Source organism: Salmo salar, chromosome 13, assembly GCF_965601325.2.
Source record: "Salmo salar chromosome 13, fSalSal1, whole genome shotgun sequence".
Classification (NCBI taxonomy): Eukaryota; Metazoa; Chordata; class Actinopteri; order Salmoniformes; family Salmonidae; genus Salmo; species Salmo salar.
In genome coordinates, this window is record NC_138303.1 from 87,226,197 (window position 1) to 87,253,306 (window position 27,110).

Genomic DNA, 27,110 nt, shown 5'->3' on the forward strand with positions numbered 1-27,110 from the left:
CCCTAGTTTTGCCGATGACAAGTATACCCATAACATGATGCAGCCACAACCATGCTTGTAAATATGAATAATGGTTCTCAGTGATGTGTTTTGTTGGATTTTCCCTAAACATAATGCTTTGTATTCAGGAAATGAAGTTAATTTCTTTGCCACATTTTATCGCAGTTTTACTTTACAAAACATTGCAAATGTTTTAGAATATTTGGAGTCTGGTACACGCATCCTTCTTGTCACTGTCATTTAGGTTAGTATTGTGGAGTAACTACAATGTTGTTGATACATCCTAAGTTTTCTCCTATCACAGTCATTAAACTCTGTAACTGTTTTAAAGTCATCATTGGCCTCATGGTGAAATCCCTGAGTGGTTTCCTTCATCTCCGTCAACTGAGTTAGGAAGGACATCGGTATCTTTCACTATGCTCAAAGGGATGTTCAATGTCTGCTTTTTAAAAAACTTTTACCTATCCACCAATAGGTGCCCTTCTTTCTGAGGCATTGGAAAACCTACCTGGTCTTTGTGGTTGAATCTGTTTGAAATTCACTGCTCGACTAAGGGACCTTAGAAATAATGTTATGTGTGGGGTACAATGATGAGGTACACATTCAAAAATCATGTTAAACACTATTATTGCACATAGAGTGAGTCCATGCAATAAAGAGGTTGAATACTTATTGACTGAAGACATTTCAGCTTTTCATTTGTAATAACTTGTAAAAAATAAAAAATATATAATTCCACTTTTACATTATGGGGTATTGTGTGTAGGCCAGTGACACAAAATCTGTAACACAACAAAATGTGGAAAAAGTCAAGGGGTGTGAATACTTTCTGAAGGCACTGTAAATAGCTGTCCTTTTAAATCTCTCACTTCACAAAATACAATTTATTAAGCAAAATTTCAAATTGAAAGCAATAAAGTAGCCCTGGATTTTTCTTGAATTATAGACTAATTGCTATATTAAGGTAATGATGATGCTGTACCTCTGGGGTTGTTGAGGGAGGCCTCGGTGGCTTTGCCCCCGTCTCCACAGTGGCCCTGGTCGAAGGGGGTGCACTGGTCCCCAGTCCCTGCCACCACCTCCATGTTCTTGGCCAGGTCCTTCGGCTCCGTAAGGGTCCTGAGTCTGTAGACCCTCCTGCTGCTGGTGTCAGACAGGTAAAGAAGCTCCCTTACTGGGTCCATGGCCAGGTAGTACTTATGGGCTGGGCTGGTGCTGAAAAGAAAAGACTTGTGAGCAAAATGTTACCCAGTCACTTAGGTATAAAGTACCAAAAACATGAACAATGTACTGTTTGTATGAAATACACATATACAGTACTGAGCAATCTTCAAAGAGCTGGCTTTTATCACTAAACACCAGTTCAGTTGCCTCCGACAGTCTTTCATATTAAATGGTTGCTCAAGAGGAACCACGTCATCAGCTCCGACATTAAAATCTCGCTGACGTGAAACAAACATCTGCCAACCACAGACAGACTCCATCTTTTCATCAGAAGTTATTATTAAAACCCTTACAGCGCTAATTCTGACAGCTGTATCACCTTTACAGTTGATTCACTGCAACTGAAAGGGGACTGAAATCCTGACAAAATGATGGAGGCAACCTAAGTGCCTGTGTAATATGAGCCCTGACAGAGTGTAAGAGCTATGTGTGATGGCGTGCTTCCTTGTGAACTCTCTGTAAATATTAAGCTATGATTATAGATGCTGATTTGGAGAGGAACATTACTCATCTCAGGCTTTAGCTGAATGTGCCATTCCATACAAGCAGTGAAGAAAAAGCACAGCTAGTTCAGTGATTTTTTTTTACAGGCTTTGATTGAGAAAGAATCAATTGCGAACATGACAGCTGCTTGAAAAGATGAATCATATCTCTGGGAGAAATGAGAGCCTGTTCGTTCGGGGGAGAGAGTATGAGAAGCCTATCCCAACACAACAGTGTTACACTGGCCTTCAGCGGGGTGCTCTCCCATCTAAACACACATGAAAGGCTGGGGCTTGTCTATGATAAGAGGCACCCTTTAAAGACCTCGCATCGTTTGTATTTTTCTCCATTTCTGATCCCTGCTACTTTTAAATCCAGGTCAATAAACTTCCATATTGACTGACTCTCCTCGCTTCTAATCCTGTATTCTGTAACCAAATGAGAACGTCTTCTTTCATCCATGAAAGGGAGGCTGGCGGTTTGCAACTGAAGCACCGCTCTCTTCATGCAGCAGTGTCATAAAAACAGTTTTGAGGAAAATACATTATGAATGAATATGGTATTGAAAACGTACCTGTGCCTGATATCTCGATTCCTAGCAGCGTTGTATTAAAGAGATAGAAAGACAGTATTAGTTCTTATCCTTGGAGAAATGTCTCTTCTTCGATCCATGATTACACTTATGAAAGCATTTCAATGAAACTTTTCTGTTCAGTTTGTTCGTGTACTGTGTGCACAATAGATTACTTATTTCCTAATCTTTTTCCATTTGATCTTGAAAATTGAACAATCATAACAACAACAGCAAAGTATTTGGGCAACTAGCACTACAACAACTTTTATTATACTGTATATGTCAAATGCTTCAACCTCAAATAGTGCTTGTGATAATGTACAAAAACATAAAAACACTGAAAAACATATTTAAAGATGCACTATGCAGAAATTGCTTCGCCATTTCCTGGTTGCTAAAATTCGAATAGTTCGCCTAATTTCAGTTCATGTGACAAAACAAGCAAGTATAGTGCAGAGAATAATTTTACCATCTAAACCGCTGTCAGCGTGTGTAAAAGAGGCGAAGTCAGGTGCAGGAGAGTAGCGTGATGTAAACAGGCGCACTTTATTAAAGATCCAAAAGAACACAACATAAATCAAATGCGCTCAAAAACACGGAACATAACAAAAGTAAAGCGCGTAAAAAGACACCACAGCAACATGAAACAATTACACACAAAACATGATGGGAAAAAGAGGGTTAAATACAAGTAGCTTAATTGAGGAAATGAAAACCAGGTGTGTATGGAAACAAGACAAGACAAATGGATAAATGAAAAATGGAGCAGCGATGGCTAGAAAGCCGGTGACGTCAATCGCCGAACGCCGCCCGAACAAGGAGAGGAGCCGACTTCGGTGGAAGTCGTGACAACCGCTGTGAAATATATTTTCCATAACCAAAACTATTGTATTTTCAACCTTTTAGATCTGGTGTACAAAACTGAAAGTAAAAGGCGCAAAAACCAAACTTAAGAACAGGAAGAATAGAAATAGCGCACATAGAACAGATCTATCACTTCTTAGACTTGCTTTCAATGAGAATGGCATATCTATAACACATATTTCCATGTGAATTTGGTTGGGTCGCCCAAAAAGTTACATATTGCTGCTTTAACTGTTAGTCTTAAAGTGTCACCTCAGTTCTAGTATGCTAATAGCAAATCCGTTGGGTAGAATCCTTCTGATGAAGTTGAAGTCGCCAATGTAGATGCTGCCATCGGAGCCACAAGTGATAGCGACAGGAGCGTAGAGCTTGCTGCCCAGGGCAGGCCCGTTACAGTTGGGGCAGGGGATGGTGCGCACGTTCCCCGTCCCCATCACTGTGTGGATGACTGGAGGTTGCTGGGAGATGAAGATGTTCTCTCCATTCCCTTTGTGTAGGACACCTGGAGTTTAAGGACAACTAGCAATTATATTCTAATCCAGAGGAATGACTAGTCCTTCCTGGAATCTTCAAAGTTCAACAAGGCCAAGAATAATGCATTGTACTAGTCTATATCAAGTAATTTGAAATTGAAGTTAAAAAAATGATAGTTTGGCAAGAATGTCTTCACAATATTCCTACTAGATAACCAGGTATGAAATAGTGTCAGGTCAGGTAGGCTTAGGGTAAAGTACTGTTGAATGGAATTGTGATACAGAGGAACAGGCAGAGCCCTCACCGCTTTGGAGGTTAAGGATGTGGTGCTTGTCCAGGGACCAGCCCCCTAGGTTGGAGGCAATCATCTCAAAGCCCTGCAGCTGAGCCATCCTTCTCTCCCACACAATGTAGTCAGCACATGACTCATACTCATAGCCTACAGAGACTGGAACACAATAGACCACTATGCTGTTAATGTGACGCTGCCAATGCATTCATTATGCTGTTGTTATTGCATTTACAAAGAGACATACCTGGAAAAAAAACAACCCCTAATGCTTTTGTGCGGCTAGCTCCTGCATAGTGTACAATTGCTTGAATCTGGAGTTGCTGTGGTCAAGGCAGAGGCTGGAACGATGCAGCACGGTGGTTATAGCAGAGCCTGGATGTGTGCTAACAGTCTGCGAGTCTCCGGAGCCTTTTTAATGCATCACTGATACCATCATGCTCTGCTGCATCCACCCAGTATGTGTACATGCTCACACAATTTTTGTCACTCTGTCTTGCTGCCCTCTCTCTCTCTCTCTCTCTCTCTCTCTCTCTCTCTCTCTCTCTCTTCTCTCTCTCCACCCACACAAACATATGCGAAGGAAGCACACACAAACACACACACACACAACAAGCAGGACATAGTCAGTTACACAGAGTAGCTACAGGCTCCTGCCTGTCTCACCATGATAGATCAGCCTGTTACTATCGGCAACGGAGAGAGGGATGGTGAGGAGGAAGGAGGGAAAGAAAGCGTGAGAGAGAGAGAGAGCTCAATTCCCACTGGTACATAAAGATAAATGAATAAATTAGAGCCTGTCTCATTTCCTTATCTCTTCCTCTGGTTTCGTGTGGATGAAAATATGTTTGCCCCATAACAAAATGTGTGTTTTGAATTTGAATTTAGTTTGGATGTTGTTCCTAATTGTGTCATGTGTTCGGTCCGTAACATCTCCAGGACTTCCTATTTATATCACAGACTATTAACCACAGTGCATCATATCCACCATCAAGGAGCTGAATACACACAAATTAAATCGTGCATTCAGTGAGAAAGGATTCCAACGCATGCACACCAGCCAGGCAATCAAGAAACACTCTGCTATCTGATAGTAATACATGGAGCAATCAAGAGAGAAATCCTCATAGTGTGAAGGAGATAAGAGTGCCCAGCTAGCACATGACGTTCTGAGAACCATTGTGTTTCTTAGAGCTTGGTGAGCATGTGGTTATCCTATGGTTATTTTGCATACAACCTTCCTACAATGTTCTGGGAATGGAGCAGGATAGTTGCTTGGCTTGGGAACATTCTCAGCCCTTTTAAGGAACTTGACAGAATAAAATTATTTTCTGGGTATTTCATTACTTTAACAGAACATTTCCTAAAAGTCTAAACATGGTTACATTTAATTGACATTTTTAATGTTCTAGGAACGTTCTCCAACTGGTTTGACATTAAGAATGTTCTCAAGTAGTTCAGAGAAAGTCATGAAACAATGTTCTCCTGTGGGAATTTCAGTACTTCAGCATAACGTTTTCGGCAGGTTTCCTCAAGTAAGTAATTCAAAAACCTCAAAATAACCTATAATTTCCGATCTCAAAACGGTAATAAAACCTACCAGGAAACATTTCAGGGAGCCATAGTAAAACGTTCTCAGAACCTCCTTGCAACTAAACATTTTAGTTCCCAGAACAGGTGAAATGTTCACTTCTGTTTTCAGAATATTTAAACTACTTTCAGATTTACCGGTCAGGAACCTTCCCAGAACCAATGGGAAACCAAAAAAATACGTACCCACAACTTCCAAGGAACCAAATGTGCTAGCTGGGTCTCTCCTGCTTTCTATTCCATTTAGATTTGTAACACTCTCTCCATTAAGAGCTGGTGCTCCCAATAGGCAGACGGCACACTAAATCAACCACTGATATAGAGCTTATATGTGGCCCTTCAAAAATCTCTCAGGCTTTCATACTACTGAGCATTAACACACTGACAATCTCTTTAGAGCTCTGTGTGATTGTATTATCTAAAGAAAAAGTATAACAAAAGTAACATGCTGTTCTTCTGTTACACTGTTGAACATTATACTGTCTTTATAGATTTTTATCTTCCATTAGCTACAGATTGTCTCTCGTAGTTACCCAATGGAGAATGCTTACAATTTACATCCCTTGGGTGTAAATTGTCAAAGGAGTGAAATACAGCACATTATGTTTGCCCTATAGGGAATCTGAATGTATATGATTCAAGTGCTCCATACTGTCTTACCAAAAGCTTGGGCCAGGCCCAACACTTTCTGCCCATAGACATCAGTCTTGTTCCAGGCCAGGACATAGACCAGGTTGGGGGCAGCAGGGAACCACTTCTGGAAGAGGCGTCCCTCGATGGCGGAGGATACGTGCACCTTAACAAGGCCAGTGGGGATGATGGAGTGGGTTAAGATGATGCGTAACAGAGACTTGTAGCCAGGCGAGCGGGTGCTCAGGTAGCTGAGCTTTAAGAAACTGCCAGGGATGGTGATCTCCTCTTGGACAGCCTGAGGAGGAGGAGAAAGCATTTCACCTGCTGTTATTACATGCTATTGGTAACTAGGAGTTGGAAAGGCTTCAAAAGCCCCAAGGATACAGACTGTACGTATAGAAAACTTTTTAAACTTTCTCAGTAAAGAATGTTTGATCACTCAGTGTTTGTACTCGCTCCAATATATATTTGCACGTACTGTCTATCACTTTCTTGAAACCAAATCAAAATAACGATACTTGACACTTTTTTAACTTTGAACATTCTTTGTAACACTATGCCCCTGGAATACAAAATAGCAACTATATATCCTATATCATTAGCAACGTACAGGAGGACATTTTAATTACTGCTGATGATCTAACCCCCACTCCCACCCTTCACTGCTCACAGATTCATTCATTCTGAACTGGGTCCTCATTAAAATCACTATCAGTTTCATTATCTTCCACAACAAACTAGGACGTCTAGTCGTCTACACACTGCAAAACACAGTTCCAAAGAGGTAGGAATATCAGGGGGGTCCGGGGAGAAAATAGCAAGCAGATGGCAGCTCTGTGAATAAAGCGCCCCGGCAACTGATTAGTGTGAGATTCTAAGATGATTCACAGGTACAATATGAGCCTGCTGAAAATTTGACACGGTGCAGGAAGAACGCAAAAAAAAACATTTCAATATCCTACTAAAGAAAAATGCAGGAATTGGAATAAAAACGACCATTTATCACTTACACCTGGAAGTCATCCTAACATGATATTCCGAGTAGAGTATAGGTTGTAATTGAAAGCTGAGTGAGTACAACTGGGACTTAAAACTGTATATTACCATATATATTATGTTTATTACTAGCTGGTGAGTGAGCAGTCTACTGTACCTGCAGCTCAGGGATGGCTGGGCCTCGCTCCTCACAGGTGCTGGCGAAACGGGTGAGAGGGGAGGGGAGGACGATTGGGTAGGGACTGACCAGGTTCTTCAGGTCACATACAGGGGGGCGAGACTCCACCCTCGCCATGGTGACCTTCTCTACAACCACAAACTGGTTCCATGGTAACCAGACGGTGCGTTTCTGCATGAGGAAGGGAGCCCTCTGGAAGATCAGGGAGACTGAGATTCCCCCTGCAGCCACCAGGTCAAAACTACAGGAACAGAAATCGACACAAATCAGAGCAAGACTATCTCAGCATCATAAGCCAGTTTACTATAGTATCCACTAGTGGTGTAACGGACCGTAGTTGATCCGTGATCCGTACGGATCACCCCCCACGACTCGGCACGCATGTGAACCATGGATCAATTGCAAAGTTTGACCATCATAGTGTGAGATACAGTTTTACTGCCGCTGTTACTTTTTAAAGTAAAAATTCCCTAAATCTCGATGCAGAGTTGCAGTGAAAAGATAAAGACAAGACAGATGCATGCTGTGTTTTACTCTGAAGCCTGAAGGTTGATTTGATTATTTTTAAAAAGCAGTTGTGTGTACTGTTCACGTGAACGGGGCATGTTGAATCCCAACAAATCAAACCTGGATGCTCGCGTTGCAAAAAGCAAAGAAGAAAAAAGAGTGCAGTGACAGCCATGGCTAGCGGAGGAGCTGAAAAACTGGAAAAGTCTCCCGCTTCATTTATGTACATGTACAGTGGGGGAAAAAAGTATTTGATCCCCTGCTGATTTTGTATGTTTGCCCACTGATAAAGAAAGGATCAGTCTATAATTTTAATGGTAGGTTTATTTGAACAGTGAGAGACAGAATAACAACAAAAATATCCAGAAAAACGCATGTCAAAAATGTTATAAATTGATTTGCATTTTAATGAGGGAAATAAGTATTTGAACCCCTCTCAATCAGAAAGATTTCTGGCTCCCAGGTGTCTTTTATACAGGACACGAGCTGAGATTAGGAGCACACTCTTAAAGGGAGTGCTCCTAACCGCAGCTTGTTACCTGTAAAAAAGACACATGTCCACAGAAGCAATCAATCAATCAATCAATCAGATTCCAAACTCTCCACCATGGCCAAGACAAAAGAGCTCTCCAAGGATGTCAGGGACAAGATTGTAGACCTACACAAGGCTGGAATGGGCTACAAGACCATCGCCAAGCAGCTTGGTGAGAAGGTGACAACATTTGGTGCGATTATTCGCAAATGGAAGAAACACAAAAGAACTGTCAATCTCCCTCGGCCTGGGGCTCCATGCAAGATCTCACCTCGTGGGGTTGCAATGATCATGAGAACGGTGAGGAATCAGCCCAGAACTACATGGGAGGATCTTGTCAATGATCTCAAGGCAGCTGGGACCATTGTCACCAAGAAAACAATTGGTAACACACTACGCCGTGAAGGACTGAAATCCTGCAGCGCCCGCAAGGTCCCCCTGCTCAAGAATACATATACATGCCCGTCTGAAGTTTGCCAATGAACATCTGAATGATTCAGAGGACAACTGGTGAAAGTGTTGTGGTCAGATGAGACCAAAATGGAGCTCTTTGGCATCAACTCAACTCGCCGTGTTTGGAGGAGGAGGAATGCTGCCTATGACCCCAAAAACACCATCTCCACCGTCAAACATGGAAACATTATGCTTTGGGGGTGTTTTTCTGCTAAGGGACAGGACAACTTCACCGCATCATTTGACGGGGCCATGTACTGTCAAATCTTGGGTGAGAACCTCCTTCCCTCAGCCAGGGCATTGAAAATGGGTCGTGGATGGGTATTTCAGCATGACAATGACCCAAAACATACGGCCATGGCAACAAAGGAGTAGCTCAAGAAGAAGCACATTAAGGTCCTGGAGTGGCCTAGCCAGTCTCCAGACCTTAATCCCATAGAAAATCTGTGGAGGGAGCTGAAGATTCGAGTTGCCAAACGTCAGCCTCGAAACCTTAATGACTTGGAGAAGATCTGCAAAGAGGAGTGGGACAAAATCCCTCCTGAGATGTGTGCAAACCTGGTGGCCAACTACAAGAAACGTCTGATCTCTGTGATTGCCAACAAGGCTTTTGCCACCAAGTACTAAGTCATGTTTTGCAGAGGGGTCAAATACTTCTTTCCCTCATTAAAATGGAAATCATTTTATAACATTTTTGACATGAGTTTTTCTGGATTGTTTGTTGTTGTTATTCTGTCTCTCACTGTTCAAATAAATCTACCATTAAAATTATAGACTGATAATTTCTTTGTAAGTGGGCAAACGTACAAAATCAGCAGGGGATCAAATACTTTTTTCCCCCACTGTATGGGAGCATTTTGGCTTCCCTGTCAAATATAATGACAGGAGAAGGGTGGTGGACAACACCATTACTGTGTGTAGGCATTGTGCCACAAGAAAGCTGTATGATCATGAACTACATGGAGCATGGCCACACATTTAAAGCGTCATCACCCTTGTGTGTCAGTGACGGGAGACAACTCAGCCAAGAGACAACAACTTCTCACCGCGGCAGAATCAGACTGGGCTAAAGCCATCACCAAATCTATTGGGATGTTTATCACTGCAGACATGAGGCCATACTCTGTTGTGGAAAACAAAGGGTTTAAAAATATGGTGAAAGTGCTTGAGCCATGCTACGAAATCCCCTCGCGCACCCACTTCAGTATGAAGATCGTGCCAGATCTTTATGAACAGGAAAATATCAAAATTGAGCACTGAGCACTGAAACTGCACTGTCTGTCCATGATCCTACCTCTGAAAACAAAGTTTCTACAATCCATGACCTCAAGTGAGGAAGACAGCACCATCACTAGAGATGTCAAGGCTGCCATTAGAGAGGACCTGAACCCCAGATACCCCCCTAATGTACAGAACTACTTATCTACTGCACTGGATCCAAGGTTCAAGCCACAGAGCCGACAGGAGCTGACTCAGAGGCATCTCCTCCACAAAATAATTCGGCCATGAAGGAGCTTTTCGGGGAGACCTTTGCGAGCAAGGACACAGGGAAGACGTTTGCCAACACCATCAAAGAGGAGGTGGAATCCTACAAGGCAGCAAGTGGCATTCCAGTGGATGGTGATCCACTGGCATGGTGGAAAAGCAATGAGTGTAAATACCCTCACATTGCCATGATGACAAGATAGCTACCTGGCTGTGCCTGGCACTTCAGTTCCTAGTGAGAGGGTGTTCTCCACTGCAGGGGACATAGTGACTGCAGAGAGGTCTACCCTCTCCCCGGACAATGTAGATATCCTCATCTTTTTGAATAATAATTTGAAGTTATAAGCTCAGGTCTGCGATGCTTTCTTTCTTTACTTTTTTTTTGATAATGTGGACACGGGCTATTTTTTCATTCACTATTGTTCAAAGGAAGAAAGTATCATGCCTCATATTGCACTTCAACTTAACAATTGAGTATTGAATATTTTATTTTAATATTTTATTTAAACATCGAAAAGATCCTTGCTTTAAGTGTTCTTTAAGTAATAAATGGAAAGCAAAGTTATATTTGTCTCCCTCTTTACTTTTGCTGATCCGAAAAATTATCCGATCCGTGACTCAAAACCGTGATCCATCCAAACCGTGAGTTTTGTGATCCGTTGCACCACTAGTATCCACATACAATACTTGACCACTGTCTACCTACCTGCCATCCTGGCGACTGACAGAGAAGCCAAATTCGGGGTACTGCTGGAAGCTGATGTTCACCCCCACCAGTGGAGTCCCGTCTACTGCCACCACCTGCCCCCGGATCACTGAGGCTCGGCTAGGAGAGAGCAGGGTTTATTTTACTGGGTAAATACATTCTACTATAAGAAGTTGAAGTGTTTTCCAGTTCAGTTGACAAATGCAAAAGTGCTATATCCATACACTGTGGTAGCCTACAAATAGCTACGTAGAACGGGATCTGTACTTCAGTGGCAATTATACACTGAACAAAAATATAAATGCAACATGCAACAATTTCAAAGATTTTTCTGCATTACAATTCATATAAGGCAGTGGTTCCCAAACTTTTTATAGACCCGTACCCCTTCAAACATTCAACCTCCAGCTGCGTACCCCCTCTAGCACCAGGGTCAGCGCACTCTCAAATGTTGTTTTTTGAATGTTGTTTTTTGCCATCATTGTAAGCCTGCTACACACACACACTATACGATACATTTATTAAACATAAGAATGAGTGTGAGTTTTTGTCACAACCCGGCTCGTGGGAAATGACAAAGAGCTCTTATAGGACCAGGGCACAAATAATAATATAGCAATAATCAATCATTTTGCTCTTTATTTAGCCATCTTACATACAAAACCTTATTTGTTCATCAACAATTGTGAATAACTCACCACAGGTTAATGAGAAGGGTGTGCTTGAAAGGATGCACAAAACTCTGCAATGTTGGGTTGTAATGGAGAGAGTTTCAGTCTTACATCAGTTTCCACACACAGTCTGTGCCTGTATTTAGTTTTCATGCTAGTGAGGGCCGAGAATCCACTCTCACATAGGTATGTGGTTGCAAAGGGAATCAGCATCTTAACAGCGCGATTTGCCAAGGCAAGAAACTCTGAGCACAGCCCTATCCAGAAATCTGGCAGTGGCTTCTGATTAAATTCAATTTTCACAGAACCACTTGTGCAACTTCGATGAGGCTCTCTTGTTCAGATATCTGTAAATGGACTGGAGGCAGGGAATGAAAGGGAAAACGAATCAAGTTGTTTGTGTCACCCTTTCAGGAAAGTACCTGCGTAATTGCGCACCTAGCTCACTCAGGTGCTTCGCTATATCACATTTGACATTGTCCGTAAGCTTGAGTTCATTTGGACACAAAAAAATCATACAATGATGGAAAGACCTGTGTGTTGTCCTTGTTAATGCAGACAGAGAAGAGCTCCAACTTCTTAATCATAGCCTCAATGTTGTCCCGCATATTGAATATAGTTGCGGAGAGTCCCTGTAATCCTAGATTCAGATCATTGAGGCGAGAAAAAACATCACCAAGATAGGCCAGTCGTGTGAGAAACTCATCATCATGCAAGGAGTCAGACAGGTGAAAATTATGGTCAGTAAAGAAAACTTTAAGCTCATCTCTCAAATCAAAAAAACGTGTCAATACTTTGCCCCTTGATAACCAACGCTAAAAGCATTACATGGTCGCTGCCCATATCATTGCATAATGCAGAAAATACATGAGAGTTCAGGGGCCTTGCTTTAACAAAGTTAACCATTTTCACTGTAGTGTCCAAAAGTCTTTCAAGCTGTCAGGCATTCCCTTGGTAGCAAGAGCCTCTCGGTGGATGCTGCAGTGGATGCTGCAGTGTACCCAAGTGGCGTCGGGAGCAACTGCTTGCACGCACGTTACCACTCCACTATGTCTCCCTGTCATGGCTTTTGCGCCATCAGTACAGATACCAACACATCTTGACCACCAAAGTCCATTTGATGTCACAAAGCTGTCCAGTACTTTAAAAAGATCCTCTCATGTTTCCAGTGGTTTGCAGAAGAGGATGTCTTCCTTAATTGACCCCCCCATAAACGTAACGGACCTATACCAGGAGCTGTGCCAGGCCCGCCACGTCTGTTGACTCATCCAGAAGTAACGCATATAATTCACTGGCTTGTATGCAAAGCAGTAATTGTTTGAAAACATCTCCTGCCATGTCACTGATGCGTCGTGAAACAGTGTTGTTTGATGAAGAAATTGTCTGTATAGTTTTTTTGGCCTTATCCCCCAGCATTGTCCCAGCCATATCTGTGGCAGCAGGAAGAATTAAGTCCTACACAATAGTATGGGGCTTACCTGTCCTAGCCACTCGGTAGCTCACCATATAAGACGCTTCTAGCACCTTCTTACTAACGGTATCTGTTGCTTTTATACATGACTTACTACTCGAAAGTCGTCTTTATTCTCGCTCAAAAAACTCCCATGGCTTATTTTTCAAATTGTCATGTTTCGTTTCTAAATGTCTCCGCAAGAGTGAATGTTTCCTGCGAGAGAGTAACGGTTAATGTGATTTGATGTTAATTATTTGACTAGGATACCTGTATTTGACATTGTGTTGTTATTTCGATGAACCAGGTGCGGAAATCCCGGGGGGGACGGGGGGGACACGACCCCCCCATCCTGGGAAAAATATGATTTGTCCCCCCCAATATATCACTGAAACATAACTATGTAATTTAAATAATATTAATAATACGCAATGAAAGCAATTGTGCTGATTATAGACACTTAATAGCGCGTTTTTAAGTTTCAAAAGATTGCGACCCCCCCACCCTTTGCCTCACAATGGTTTGATCCACTGCCAGTTCCTTAGCTTGCTAGGTAACAGAGAGGTCGTATCTACTGTCTGAAAGGCACTCAATGCGCGTAACTGACGTGAGGTTAATCCAGTCAATCGCGCACACACACTAGCATGAATATGCAGAGCTAGCGCGCAAATATTAACTATTAAGCTAGCTAGTACCTATTCCATTTATGTGGCGTCGTCAAAGATGGAATCTTTGCTATCGTCAATTTATTCCAAGATCAGCATGCAGATGATGTAAGTTAGTGCTTCAAAGTCCCTGTGATAAGGTTAGCGATAAACTGAAATCCAAACTGAACAGAACTACACTCTCTTCTACCATTGTCTTAAATATATTTAATGGTCTCGTTGCAAAAGCTAAATTGTCGCAAGGGAACTTTTATTTATTTATTTTATTTCACCTTTATTTAACCCGGGTAGCAAAGATTATAGCAAACACCACTGAAACTGAATTGGTGCTCGCTAGCTTTGCAAATTCAGCTATTGTTGGAAGCCAGCCAATATGAAACAAACTATTAAAATTACAAAAGGTTGCAGCATATGTTGTGTAAATGGTGAACTCATACAGCTGTCAACTCTTGTCATTTTAATCCGTTTCACATTTGCTAGCTACCTTTTAGATCGAAACCCAAATAGAATGATTGAAGATGATAGAAGCCAATCTCCTACTGTAAATAACCTACACACTGTGTGTGTAGCCAGCCAGCCAGCCAGGTAGAAAAATGGCAGAAAAATAAAAGACGGACATGAGAGTATTTTTCAATACACCAAAACGCATAGTAAGAACCCTAGTAGCCTAATATCTCAAAGACTAGTTGATAAAATGTTCATAAGAAAGAAATGAAATTCTAATGGAAATGTTTCACAATGATGTCATTAGGCAGAGCAGGCAACAGATGGCACACAGACAGCAGAGTTGGGGACAGATATGTAGGGACAGACTGGCAGAGACAGGGAGTCTCAGGTAAGTTTGTTGAGTCTTTGTTTGGCAACATTATGAAAGGTTCTCAATTTTTTTTACTTGTAAAATAGGAACATAATTGGAAAATGCCATGGATACCCCCACTCTCAACTTAAACTGGTGACTGAACTAAGATTTGTTAAAGGCAATGGTATTGCTGTTGTGATTAGTTGTGTAGTTTTGGGTACCGGTAGTTAGGAGTACGGCAAACACCTTATTTCTTTGGTTCCTCAATATACATTTACCATATTACAATGTAGGCTATGTGTTACAGCACTACTTTTGGTGTCCCCCTCAGGAATTGCTCTTGAGAAAATTTCATGTAATTGTCCCCTCCAAAGTTGCTATCATATTTTCGCCCCTGCGCTGAACACTAGATGGTAAAGTTTTATTTTTGGCAGTGAAACGAGGCTACTCTGGCGAGAAAGAAACTCACCCAAATGTATAGCCCCGTTGGAAAATATAAATGTACTGTTTGAAAATGTGAAGAATGTGAATCACATTTTTTATTTGGTGTACCCCGATGGCATTGCGCGTACCCCAGTTTGGGAATACCTGATATAAGGAAATCAGTCAAATTAAATAAATAAATTAGGCTCTAATCTATGGATTTCACATGACTGGGAATACAGATATGCATCTGTTGGTCACAAATACTTTAAAAAAGGTAGAAGCATGGATCTGAAAACCAGTCAGTATCTGGTGTGACCACCATTTACATCGCATAGAGTTGATCAGACTGTTAATTGTGAACTGTGGAATGTTGTCCCACTCCTCTTCAACGGCTGTGCGAAGTTGCTGGATATTGGCGGGACCTGGAACACACTGTTGTACACGTCGGTCCAGAGCATCCCAAACATGCTCAATGGGTGACATGTCTGGTAAGTATGCAGGCCATAGCAGAACTGGGACATGTTCTGTTTCCAGGAATTGGCTATAGATCCTTGCGACATGGGGCCGTACATTATCATGCTGATGGAGGGGGATGAATAGCACAATAATGGCCCTCAGGATCTCATCATGGTACCTCTGTGCATTGAAATTGCCATTGTTAAAATTCAATTGTGTTCGTTGTCCGTAGCTTATGCTTGCCCATACCATAACCCCACCGCCACCATGGGGCACACTGTTCACACTGTTGACATCAGCAAACTGCAGCAAAATGCTGTCTGCCATCTGCCCGGTACAGTTGAAACCAGGATTAATTCGTGAAGAGCACACTTCTCCAATGTGCCAGTGGCCATCAAAGGTGAGCATTTGCCCACTGAAGTCGGTTACGATGACGAACTGCAGTCAGGTCAAGACCCTGGTGAGGACGATGAGCATGCAGATAAGCTTCCCTGAGACAGTTTCTGACAGTTTGTGCAGAAATTATTCTGTTGTGCAAACCCACAGTTTCATCAGCTGTCTGGGTGGCTGGTCTGAGACCATCCGGCAGGTGAAGAAGCGGGATGTGGAGGTACTGGGCTGGCGTGGTTACATGCCAAATTCTCTAAAACGATGTTGGAGGCGGCTTATGGTAGAGAAATGAACAATCAATTCTCTGGCAAGAGCTCTGGTGGACATTCCTGCATTCAGCATGCCAATTGCACGCTTCCTCAAAACTTGAGAGACATCTGTGACATTGTGTTGTGTGACATTTTAGAGTGGCCTTTTATTGTCCGCAGGACTAGGCGCACCTGTGTAATGATCATGCTGTTTAATCAGCTTCTTGATATGCCACACCTGTCTGGTGGAAGGATTACAGTGAGGGAAAAAAGTATTTGATCCCCTGCTGATTTTGTACGTTTGCCCACTGACAAAGAAATGATCAGTATCATTTTAATGGTAGGTTTATTTGAATAGTGAGAGACAGAATAACAACAAAAAAATCCAGAAAAACACGTAAAAAATGGTATAAATTGATTTGCATTTTAATGAGGGAAATTAGTATTTGACCCCCTCTCAATCAGAAAGATTTATGGCTCCCAAGTGTCTTTTATACAGGTAACGAGCTGAGATTAGGAGCACACTCTTAAAGGGAGTGCTCCTAATCTCAGTTTGTTACCTGTATAAAAGACACCTGTCCACAGAAGCAATCAATCAATCAGATTCCAAACTCTCCACCATGGCCAAGACCAAAGAGCTCTCCAAGGATGTCAGGGACAAGATTGTAGACCTACACAAGGCTGGAATGGGCTACAAGACCATCACCAAGCAGCTTGGTGAGAAGGTGACAACAGTTGGTGCGATTATTCGCAAATGGAAGAAACACAAAAGAACTGTCAATCTCCCTCGGCCTGGGGCTCCATGCAAGATCTCACCTCGTGGAGTTGCAATGATCATGAGAACGGTGAGGAATCAGCCCAGAACTACACCGGAGGATCTTGTCAATGATCTCAAGGCAGCTGGGACCATAGTCACCAAGAAAACAATTGGTAACACACTACGCAGTGAGTGACTGAAATCCTGCTCAAGAAAGCACATATACATGCCCGTCTGAAGTTTGCCAATGAACATCTGAATGATTCGTGGGACAACTGGGTGAAAGTGTTGTGGTCAGATGAGACCAAAATGGAGCTCTTTGGTATCAACTCAACTCGCCATGTTTGGAGGAGGAGGAATGCTGTCTATGACCCCAAGAACACCATCCCCACCGTCAAACATGGAGGTGGAAACATTATGCTTTGGGGGTGTTTTTCTGCTAAGGGGACAGGACAACTTCACCGCATCAAAGGGACGATGGACGGGGCCATGTACCGTCAAATCTTGGGTGAGAACCTCCTTCCCTCAGCCAGGGCATTGAAAATGGGTCGTGGATGGGTATTCCAGCATGACAATGACCCAAAACACACGGCCAAGGCAACAAAGGAGTGGCTCAAGAAGAAGCACATTAAGGTCCTGGAGTGGCCTAGCCAGTCTCCAGACCTTAATCCCATAGAAAATCTGTGGAGGGAGCTGAAGGTTCGAGTTGCCAAACGTCAGCCTCGAAACCTTAATGACTTGGAGAAGATCTGCAAAGAGGAGTGGGACAAAATCCCTCCTGAGATGTGTGCAAACCTGGTGGCCAACTACAAGAAACGTCTGATCTCTGTGATTGCCAACAAGGGTTTTGCCACCAAGTACTAAGTCATGTTTTGCAGAGGGGTCAAATAATTATTTCCCTCATTAAAATGCAAATCAATTTCTAACATTTTTGACATGCGTTTTTCTGGATTTTTTTGTTGTTATTCTTTCTCTCACTGTTCAAATAAACCTACCAGTAAAATTGTAGACTGATCATTTCTTTGTCAGTGGGCAAACGTACAAAATCAGCAGGGGATCAAATACTTTTTTCCCTCACTGTATCTTAGCAAAGAAGAAATGCTAACTAACAGGAATGTAAACAAATGTATGCGCAAAATTGGAGAGAAAGAAGCTTTTTGTGCGTATGGAAAATTTCGGCAATCTTTTATTTCAGCTCATGAAACATGGGAACCAACACTTTAGATGTTGCGTTTATATGTTTGTTCAGTGCAATTCTACAGTATAAGAGCTATTTCTGTTCATCCATGCAAACTATCTATAATATACTCTACCTGCTGTCGAACGGGATGTCTCCAGGGAAGACATGGGTGCTGTCCTTCCCAACCAGGAAGTGGACACGGTCATAGAAGAGACGTGAGAGGAGCGAGGCGAAGGGGGTCTGGCTCTGCTGGATCAGGTCCAGGGGGTCCGGGGAGCCCTGGCACAGAGGCCCACTGTGACAGCTCGACTGCTGGCAGCAGTCCGGGTCCACACAGTCCGTCAGGCCATCTACAACAACACAATAACACAACATCATCACAGCTAAGTCTACACTGTACAGTATCTCAGGCTCACAATGTAATACAGGAGGGAGAGTTAAATAACATTCAAAGCACAGAGGACCATGTGAAATTGAGATAAAATCTCTCAAGTGGTTTGAAACTGTAAATGAAATTTCCAAATGATATAGAATAAATTGATAATGTTTCTCCTAAGTGGGACTACATCCACTCTACCCTATTGAGCCTTTAACACACAGTAATCAAGATGTCTTTGCTGTGATGATTTAAACTTGAAAAACGTGGAGGTACTGATGAATAACAATATATCTAGCAGCTAGATATATTGTTATTCATCAGCATCTCCACTTCTATGAATAATTGTAATTTTGAGAGCGAAAAACTGAAGAAAAAAAACCCCCTGAATTCGGGAAAATATAAAGAGTGCCTATTTGAAAGCTAGGAAAAAATTATGAGTAGCTCACGACATGTTTCATAATTTAAAAGTAGCTCACATGCTAGAAAAGGTTGGAGACCCCTGATCTAGATCATTTCTGACAAGGAGCAAAATGCACTTCTGATTTATACAGTCTCAATACAGTACATGTATACTGCACTTACTTGCCGCTCTATAATTGCAATATAGTGCCTTCCTAATTATGTTCTCTTTAATGTCTAATACAATGTGGGTCTGTGCAAAGGCAGCGCGTTGGTTCCATTAAATCCATAGACTCCTCTCACACAGCCAGTTTGAGTAGTGCTTAAGTGAATGCTGACATTCATCACAGCAAAATTGCATTGGTAATTAAAAGCAGAATAATGTCTCTTGGTCTTTTGTACACACCTTCCGCGATATGTAAACATGCTTTCTCATAGCACGTTTTAAAAGTGTGGTTACTTATATCAGAGATGACAAATATAAGCACAATGTGGAATTATTTCAGAATAAAGTGTTACAGTAAGTATGTTTACAGAATATGATAAGGTAGGAACTATACTAAGGTAATGTAATAAGATAGTAACTATATTAACATAATGTAACAAGGTGCAATGATACAATATGTGGCAAATAAAATTGACAAGCTTAAATTCAGTAAACTACTGGCTAACACAACAGCATAACTACTGGACCAAGAGCCATAATATCCCCATTCAGAGCTGGATTGCCAAAGTAAGGGAGGCACTGTGCCCAGCAGGCCTGGAATTTCGTGATTTTAGGGGCAAGGCCATTTGGCTTTCAAGAGTTGCTGAATCTGCCAGCGCACCAAGGCCATTAACCAAAATAGCTGTAACGATGTACGCTGAGTGTCGGGAAGCAAGTTCAGGGAGTGAATACATTTAATTAATAAATGAACATGACCAAAACAAGAAACACGAACAGCGCACCGCATGAAACAGATACAGAAACAATAACACGGGAACCAAAGGGAGTGACATAAATAGGGCAGGTAATCAAGGAGGTGATGGAGTCCAGGTAAGTGTCAATAAGCGCTGGTGCACGTGACAATGGTGACAGGTGTGCGTAATAATTAGCAGTCTGGTGACCTAGAGGCCAGAGAGGGAGTATACGTGACAATAGCCAATAAAATTGCGTATGTAACAAAATAATTAGCCTACATGTCGAAGTGTAGGTGATATCTTATGCTACTGGCTACAGCCTCATGTCCAGACCGATGCTAAGATGAGGGAGCCGCCTGAAAATGTAGCCAAACTTGAATGATACTTTTAATTACATACCTTATATATAGGCTAAACGCCAGTCATGTTTGACAAATTTAATGTAGCATCATTATTAATGTCTAAATGCTTGATTCTGTCGACATACTTGAGGCATGTTCATTCAGATAGGAGAGAAAGGTCAGTACCTGCTGAGCACTGCAACATCACCCACCTTGCAATCTGAGCAGAGGCAGTCAACATTTTGAAACTATTTAACCATAAATGCAATTGTTTATTAAAACCTGGAAGTTTTTGTCATTTTATGAGGCATGTCTCACCATGTTCTGACCATAATGTTAAGGGGATTATTTTATAAACACTTCCTCATATGCCATTGAAACCAGCAGGGCCTATTTCTCTCATGTTGTCAACTTTCTTTCATTGCCGAGTAGCAAAATACATAATCAGTCATATTAACAACCCATGCTAGTTGTTGCGTCTTTAGATCTTCCCTCCTTCTAAATTTCTGAATGATATTTTCATCTCTGTCATATGAAACCGCTCACATTTTGCTGTGCACTTTTGAAGGAAGGACAAGCAGACCATTAGAATTGATAATCTTTTCTACTATGGGGGATAGTAGATTGACATACGCTAGTGATTTTGCTGTTTGTTAGGCCTACTCATCTTGTTGGCTGATGAAAAGTAAATGTGGACAGTTCTTCTAACATCTTCAATATGCACGCCACAACATTCCCTATGTGTCAGTCTTCACTTGTAGCCTACTTCGGAGCTGCGATGCCTGTGAGAAGGACGCGATCACGTGACGGGCATTGGCTAATAAGAATTGAGATATCTGAGAGAGCCAAGTGAGTGAGAGGTGATTCGGAGCATGGCGATTGGCAGCAGGGAGAAGGGAATTATAATGATTATATTCAGCCCAAGGGCACAACGGCCACAAGGCATGGATTTTTTTAGGGGGCATTACAGCCACACAAGGGGGAAGCGACAGTCATGGCCCCTGGGAAATTCGAGGCCTGGTGCTCAGCCATAACCAATACTTAGATAATCAACAAATAAACAACGCAATGAAATAATGAAGAAAACATTTATTTGGGGGAGAATTGCTATCCGTGTTCCGGATCTATTGTTGTATAATTAATGTACTCCACAGCTGCAAAAGTAAAACAAAGCATAGTGCATCAGCAATGCACAGCCACCATGTTCATAATGAAGGCTGGATGTTAATTTGTGGTTTTAGCAACTCATTTACAGCTGGTTGGAAAAGTCATTATCTTTTCTCTTAATCACTGCTCTTTTTCAGGTGATCATTTGCCATTTAGTTTTTTCAAACAATGCCTCCGATGAGGCCTCATTTGGAATATAAATGGCATTTCTAATGGAGTTGAGATGAGATGAAAATAGGAATATGTTCTGGGGTTGTGATGTATATATATTGGCTTGAGAAAGTAATTGGCATGGGGTGATTATTTCCTCCTCCTTTGTTGGAGTGTCGGGCCAATTTGAGCCTCCTACAATTTCCCTCTACATCAAAGGAGGGCCAAAATGAATGTACATCATCCAAGATTCCCATCAGTCATAAGAACTCACACACAATGCAGAGGTATCATCTTTGAAGGGAGAGTCATAGCTGCCGTGAATAGCACTCAATTAGGTTGTAGAATGACAGAGTGAACGTTTACTGCCCAGGCTGCCGCACATCACTGAACTGAACGTGATTTTATTTTCTATTGTATTGGATGAGGAAAGAAAATACAGTTCATGATTTATGATCAACACAAACAAAACAAAAGATACACTAACATCACGCTGCACATACCTGCCTTATCACACGCACAGGCACACACAGGGGAACGCACACTAACACGGCTAAAGAAACTGTGAAAATTAGCAAAGAATGAAGACTTGATAAAGTGAAGAAGCTGTTTTGCTTCAATCTAGAAGCTTCCTAGGATCTGACTTAACACTGTCAAGGTAAGAGGTAATGGTACAAGCAGCCAGAGCTGGGAAACCCTGAGGAGTGGGTGAGGTAAAAGAATTCACGCTCAAATCCACATCTCCCTGGTTTTCAGACACTAGCTAGACTGTAGAGACTGTGCACAATATTATGCTCTTACCTTCTCTGACACTTTGGCCAATTCTGATCTTTTTTCCACTAATTGCTCTTTTGATCAATCACATCAGCTCTTTTCACATCAGCTCTTTTTCAGTACTGATGTGATTGGTGAAAAGAACAATCACTTGAAAAAAGATCAGAATTGGGCTGCCTGTGTAAACGCAGCCTTCTCTCTGCATGTTTAAAGGAACTAGATGCAGTCTAATGTAGCTAATTTACACCTTATATAAAGAGGTACATTTTAATTAAACATCTGACTCATGTATTGGAATTGGATGAGACATAGTGCTCAAACAGAATCAGTATATTTTGGAGCCTGTCACTTTAAATTATTTCATAATGACTCTTCATTTATACATATTACACCTCATGTTGTATCATCATAAACTCAGAAGAAAAAGGAGTTCACGCTCCAACCACATCCCTGTTTCCAGATGGTAGCTTGACTGCACAGTAACTGTATTATGCTTTTATCGCCTTTGCCACATACAAAGGAACTAGATGCAGTCTAGTGTAGCCAATGTACACCTCATATACAGAGGGACATTTAAATTAAGAAGCTGACTCATGCACTCGATGAGACATGGTGCCTAAACAGAAGCAGTATGTTTTGTAACCTGTCAATCACAATTTGTATTATACCAAACTACAGTAATTACTACATTACGCAACCATGTTTTACACTTCATATTACATAATTGTAAACTTGACTTTCTCTTTTTTAACTTTGAAACAACAATAACATGTCATGTAAGTCAGTGAACAACTAGGTTACCCTTGCTTTTACAAATGGCCTTTTTCTCCATCTTTTACGTTTCCCTCAAAGACACGGGCATTGAACCCGAGCTCCAAAGCCTCATATCTGGTTCCCTGTTCACTGGAACACTAGGGGCTATGCTCAAGCATTAATCCTCAGAGGAGCCAAGCAACAGGCAGCACACCATCAGCAAATTACTGAGAGAAAACCTAGAGGACCCCTTGGTCTGAGAGCCATGGCAACTATTGTAGCGAGAATCTAACAAAAGGAAAACAAAAAGGAAAATGAAAAGTCTCGTTGGCTCAGATGAAGGGAAGGAGAAGTGGAGTCCTAAATATTTCCTCATCCTGACCTTCACCGACACTGGAGGTCAAGTCATTAATCATTATTGAGTCACAGACAGGCTACCATCCACAGGGACCTTACCTCTGTCGTTGTCAGTGTTGTCATCACACTCTGTCTCCATGACAACATTGCATCCCACGCCGCTCCAGCCCGCCTGGCACACACAGTGCCACCCGCTCTGTTCCAGGGTGCAGCGACCGTGGCCATTGCACAGGCCTGGACAGCCGTCTGGATGGAGAAAGGGAGAGAAGACAGACAGTCTGTGTATCAGAACACTGCCAGAAACAACGGGTCATTCCTCATGATTAAGGAGATGGGGACAGATGCTGCTCTCTTTTAATTTACATAAAATCCAGATGTCTGGCCATTCGAGAACATTTGCTACATACACTCCCCTACGTATTTATTTTGACAGTGAAGCTAAAACTTTTAATTTGGCTCTACTCTCTGGAATTTTGGATTTGAGATCAAATGTTTTATGAGGCGACAGTACAGAATGTCACCTTTTATTTGAGGGTATTTTCATAAATATCTGTTTATCGTTTAGAAATACATGCACTTTACGTATTCAGTCCCTCAATTTGAAGTTGTCAAGTATTTGGACAAATTAACTTGTGACTCAAGCATGTGACTCTACAAACTTTTTGCATGCATTTGCAGTTAGTTTTGATTGTGTTTCATATTATGTAGTGCCCAATGAAAATCAATAGTAAATAACGTGTGGTGTCATTTTGGAGTTACTTTATTGTAAATAAGAATATAAGTGTTTCTGAACACTACATACCATGATTACGGATAATCGTGAATAATGATGAGCTAGAAAGTTATAGATCCTTAACCCAGTGAGTCCCACCGTTGTATTGGTGTGATTTTGAACTTCTTACCCCTTTTAAACATTGTGTGTTTGAACTACAGACTTCTGGTTATACCATTAGATTTGAAAACGTATTCTGCATACGTTGGTACCAACCATTAGTCTGTGTGATTAACGGGGGCTGAGCTAGGGTGGTGTGTGATGAACGGGGGCTGAGCTAGGGTGGTGTGTGATTAACGGGGGCTGAGCTAGGGTGGTGTGTGATTAACGGGGGCTGAGCTAGGGTGGTGTGTGATTAACGGGGGCTGAGCTAGGGTGGTGTGTGAGACAAGGGAGGATGCCGAAGGGGCCTGGACTGTCTTTCTTTTTATATAAACGTCTGTAGAGTCAGAATGGTTTGAGATTCAAACTTTAAAAATATATCTATGAAAAGCTGAGACTCTCACAAGTATTTTCTTTGGGGGGGGGGGTAGATCAGCTTAAATATTGCCGATAGATTGTAGCTTCCATCAATGTAATTGTCTGCATCACTTCCAAATTAGTAAACAACGCTTAGGCTTCTACTTCCAGCTTATACATACTATATACATTTTATGGACACAGTCTGTTTTACAATAGTTATATTTTGTTTGTTTTTACTCATGTCCTTCCTCTAACCTCAACCTCCCATCTATTTCTTTCACAAAAGTTATGAACCTATATACGTTTTACAGACAATGTATGTTTTACATTATTTATCTTGTTATTATTAGTTGTTATTATTCCCAACCTTCAGCTCCATTCAAACCCTCCCATCTATCTCTTAACACCATCCATATTGGATATCTATTTGCCATATATTTTTCAACTGTGCTGTGATAATATTTTTTCTCATATAATTTAAATGACTGTTCGCTAGGTGTAGGCAAGACCAGAAGAAAATAGGTAAACTGGGATATGATTAAAGAGTTAATCAGGGTTATTTTTCCACAAATAGACAGGCATTTTCCTTTCCATGGTAGCAAGACTTTTGTTTTTAAGCCCTGGATTTCTAACCCCTTGATATTATTGTTGGACCCCTTGATATTATTGTTGGATCTAATTTTAATAGATAACATTTCGATGGCCATAATAAATAGATATGCCAAAAGTGGACAACCTTGTTTTACTACTCTTGACAACTTTCTGAGTAGCAATTATTTCATATTTTACACCTACAGTAGGGTTACTATACATGACTTTAACCCATTTTATAAGAAATTCTCCAAATGTTCCAGACATTTATATATAAACTCCAGTCGTACTTTATCAAAAGCCTTTTCAAAGTCAGCTACTGAATAGCAGTCCTGGCTTCCCAGATTTTTCATAGTGTTCTATTGTTTCCAGTACTTGTCTTATATTATCTCCAAAGTATCGTCCATGTAAAAAACCTGTCTGATTAGAATGAATAATATCTGACAATACTGTACCTTTTTAATTCTATGCGCTATACATCTTGCTAGAATTTTTGCGTCACAACACTGAAGTGTAAGGGGCCTCCAATATTTACCAATATCCTGTTTCAGTAATAATGAAATCAGACCTTCTTGTTGAGTGTCCGATAATCTACCATTTACATAGGAGTGGATAAAATATGCTAATAACGGTCCTCTGAGTATATCAAAAAAAGTTTGGTATATCTTAACTGGTAAGCCATCCAGCCCTGGAATTTTCCCGGACTTAAAGGCTTTAATTGAATCAAGAAGTACCTCCTCTGTAATTTCGCCTTCACATGAGTCTTTCTGTACAGCTGTTCATTTTACATTATTAATAGAAAAAAATCCATACAATTAGCTTCGGTTAGAGGAGATGGAGGAGACTGAAACAAAAACATATGCTTAAAGTACTTTGCTTCCTCTTTCAAAATATAATTTGGTGAATCATGGGTGACTCCATCATTTGTAACAAGTTTCAGTAAATTAATTTTGGTAGCATTTCTATGTTGAAGATTAAAAAATAATTTGGTGCATTTTTCACCATATTCCATCTAGCTTGGTTTAATTTTATAATATATTACACTTGATCTTTCTTCAATAAGTTCCTAAATTTTTCTTAGCTTTTCTTCTAACTTATTCTGAGCCTCTAAGGTACAGTTTTTATTGCAATCTATCTGTTCTGTCAGACATTCGATTTCCTTTGTTAATATGGATTATTTGAACCTAAATTGCTTTTGTTGTAGAGCTGAGTACTGAATTGCATGGCCTCTAAAGGCACATTAAAAGTGTCCCATACAGTAAGGGGATCTGCTGTACCTATGTTATGTCGGAAAAATTCAATTATAAATTCCTCTGTCCTAGTTAAAAACAAGTTATCATCCAATAGGCTTTGATTAAATTCAGTTAGAGTAATGTATATGCCAATTATCTGATGGTCCGACCGCATTCTGTCACCTATCAACACTTTTTAAACTTTTGGTGCCAACGAGAATGCCATAAGAAAGTAGTCAAGACGACTAGCTTGATTGAGCCTCCGCCATGTATATCTCACTAGGTCAGGATATTTAAGCCTCCATATATCCACTAGTTCCAATATATCCATGACATTTGTGATTTCCTTAAGAGCATGAGGGTGATAGTTTGTAGTGTGATTTCCTTTACGGTCCATTGAGGTATTTAAAACAGTATTATAATCTCCCACCATAATAATAGAGTCTTGTATTACTTGTAGGGTTGATAATTCAGTATATGTATTTTCAAAGAAATGTGGATCATCATTATTGATCCATAACGGTTAATGAGCTATATCCAATAACATATTTAATATCATCCATCTACCTTTCGGATCTGTTTGTAAAATTTGCACATTCGGATCAAAATTACTGTTAATTAATATCATCACCCCTTTTGAGTTTCTTTGCCCATGGGAGAAGCATATTTCGCCACCCCCAGTCCTTTTTCCACACAACTTCATCTAAAATTGTTGAATGAGTTTCCTGTAAACAATAGATATTATTTTCCTTCTCTTTAAGCCGGGTAAATATTGTTAATCTTTTCTTATTATCTGCTAAACC

The 27,110-nt window shown here is 41.1% G+C and overlaps 1 protein-coding gene across 1 annotated transcript in view; it reads right to left on the minus strand.

Annotated features, from left to right (window-relative positions):
* The window catches only part of tenm1 (teneurin transmembrane protein 1), a 235,903-nt gene that overhangs the window by 47,666 nt on the left and 161,127 nt on the right, over positions 1-27,110 (minus strand). Inside the window, exons 14-22 of the mRNA XM_014137548.3 lie at positions 23,350-23,496; positions 18,164-18,380; positions 10,989-11,108; positions 7,285-7,546; positions 6,159-6,426; positions 3,924-4,067; positions 3,398-3,647; positions 2,282-2,302; positions 983-1,215 (exon numbers count right to left, since the gene is read on the minus strand). Coding sequence (XP_013993023.1) covers positions 983-1,215; positions 2,282-2,302; positions 3,398-3,647; positions 3,924-4,067; positions 6,159-6,426; positions 7,285-7,546; positions 10,989-11,108; positions 18,164-18,380; positions 23,350-23,496 — 1,662 coding nt within the window. The remainder of the gene's footprint in view (positions 1-982; positions 1,216-2,281; positions 2,303-3,397; positions 3,648-3,923; positions 4,068-6,158; positions 6,427-7,284; positions 7,547-10,988; positions 11,109-18,163; positions 18,381-23,349; positions 23,497-27,110) is intronic.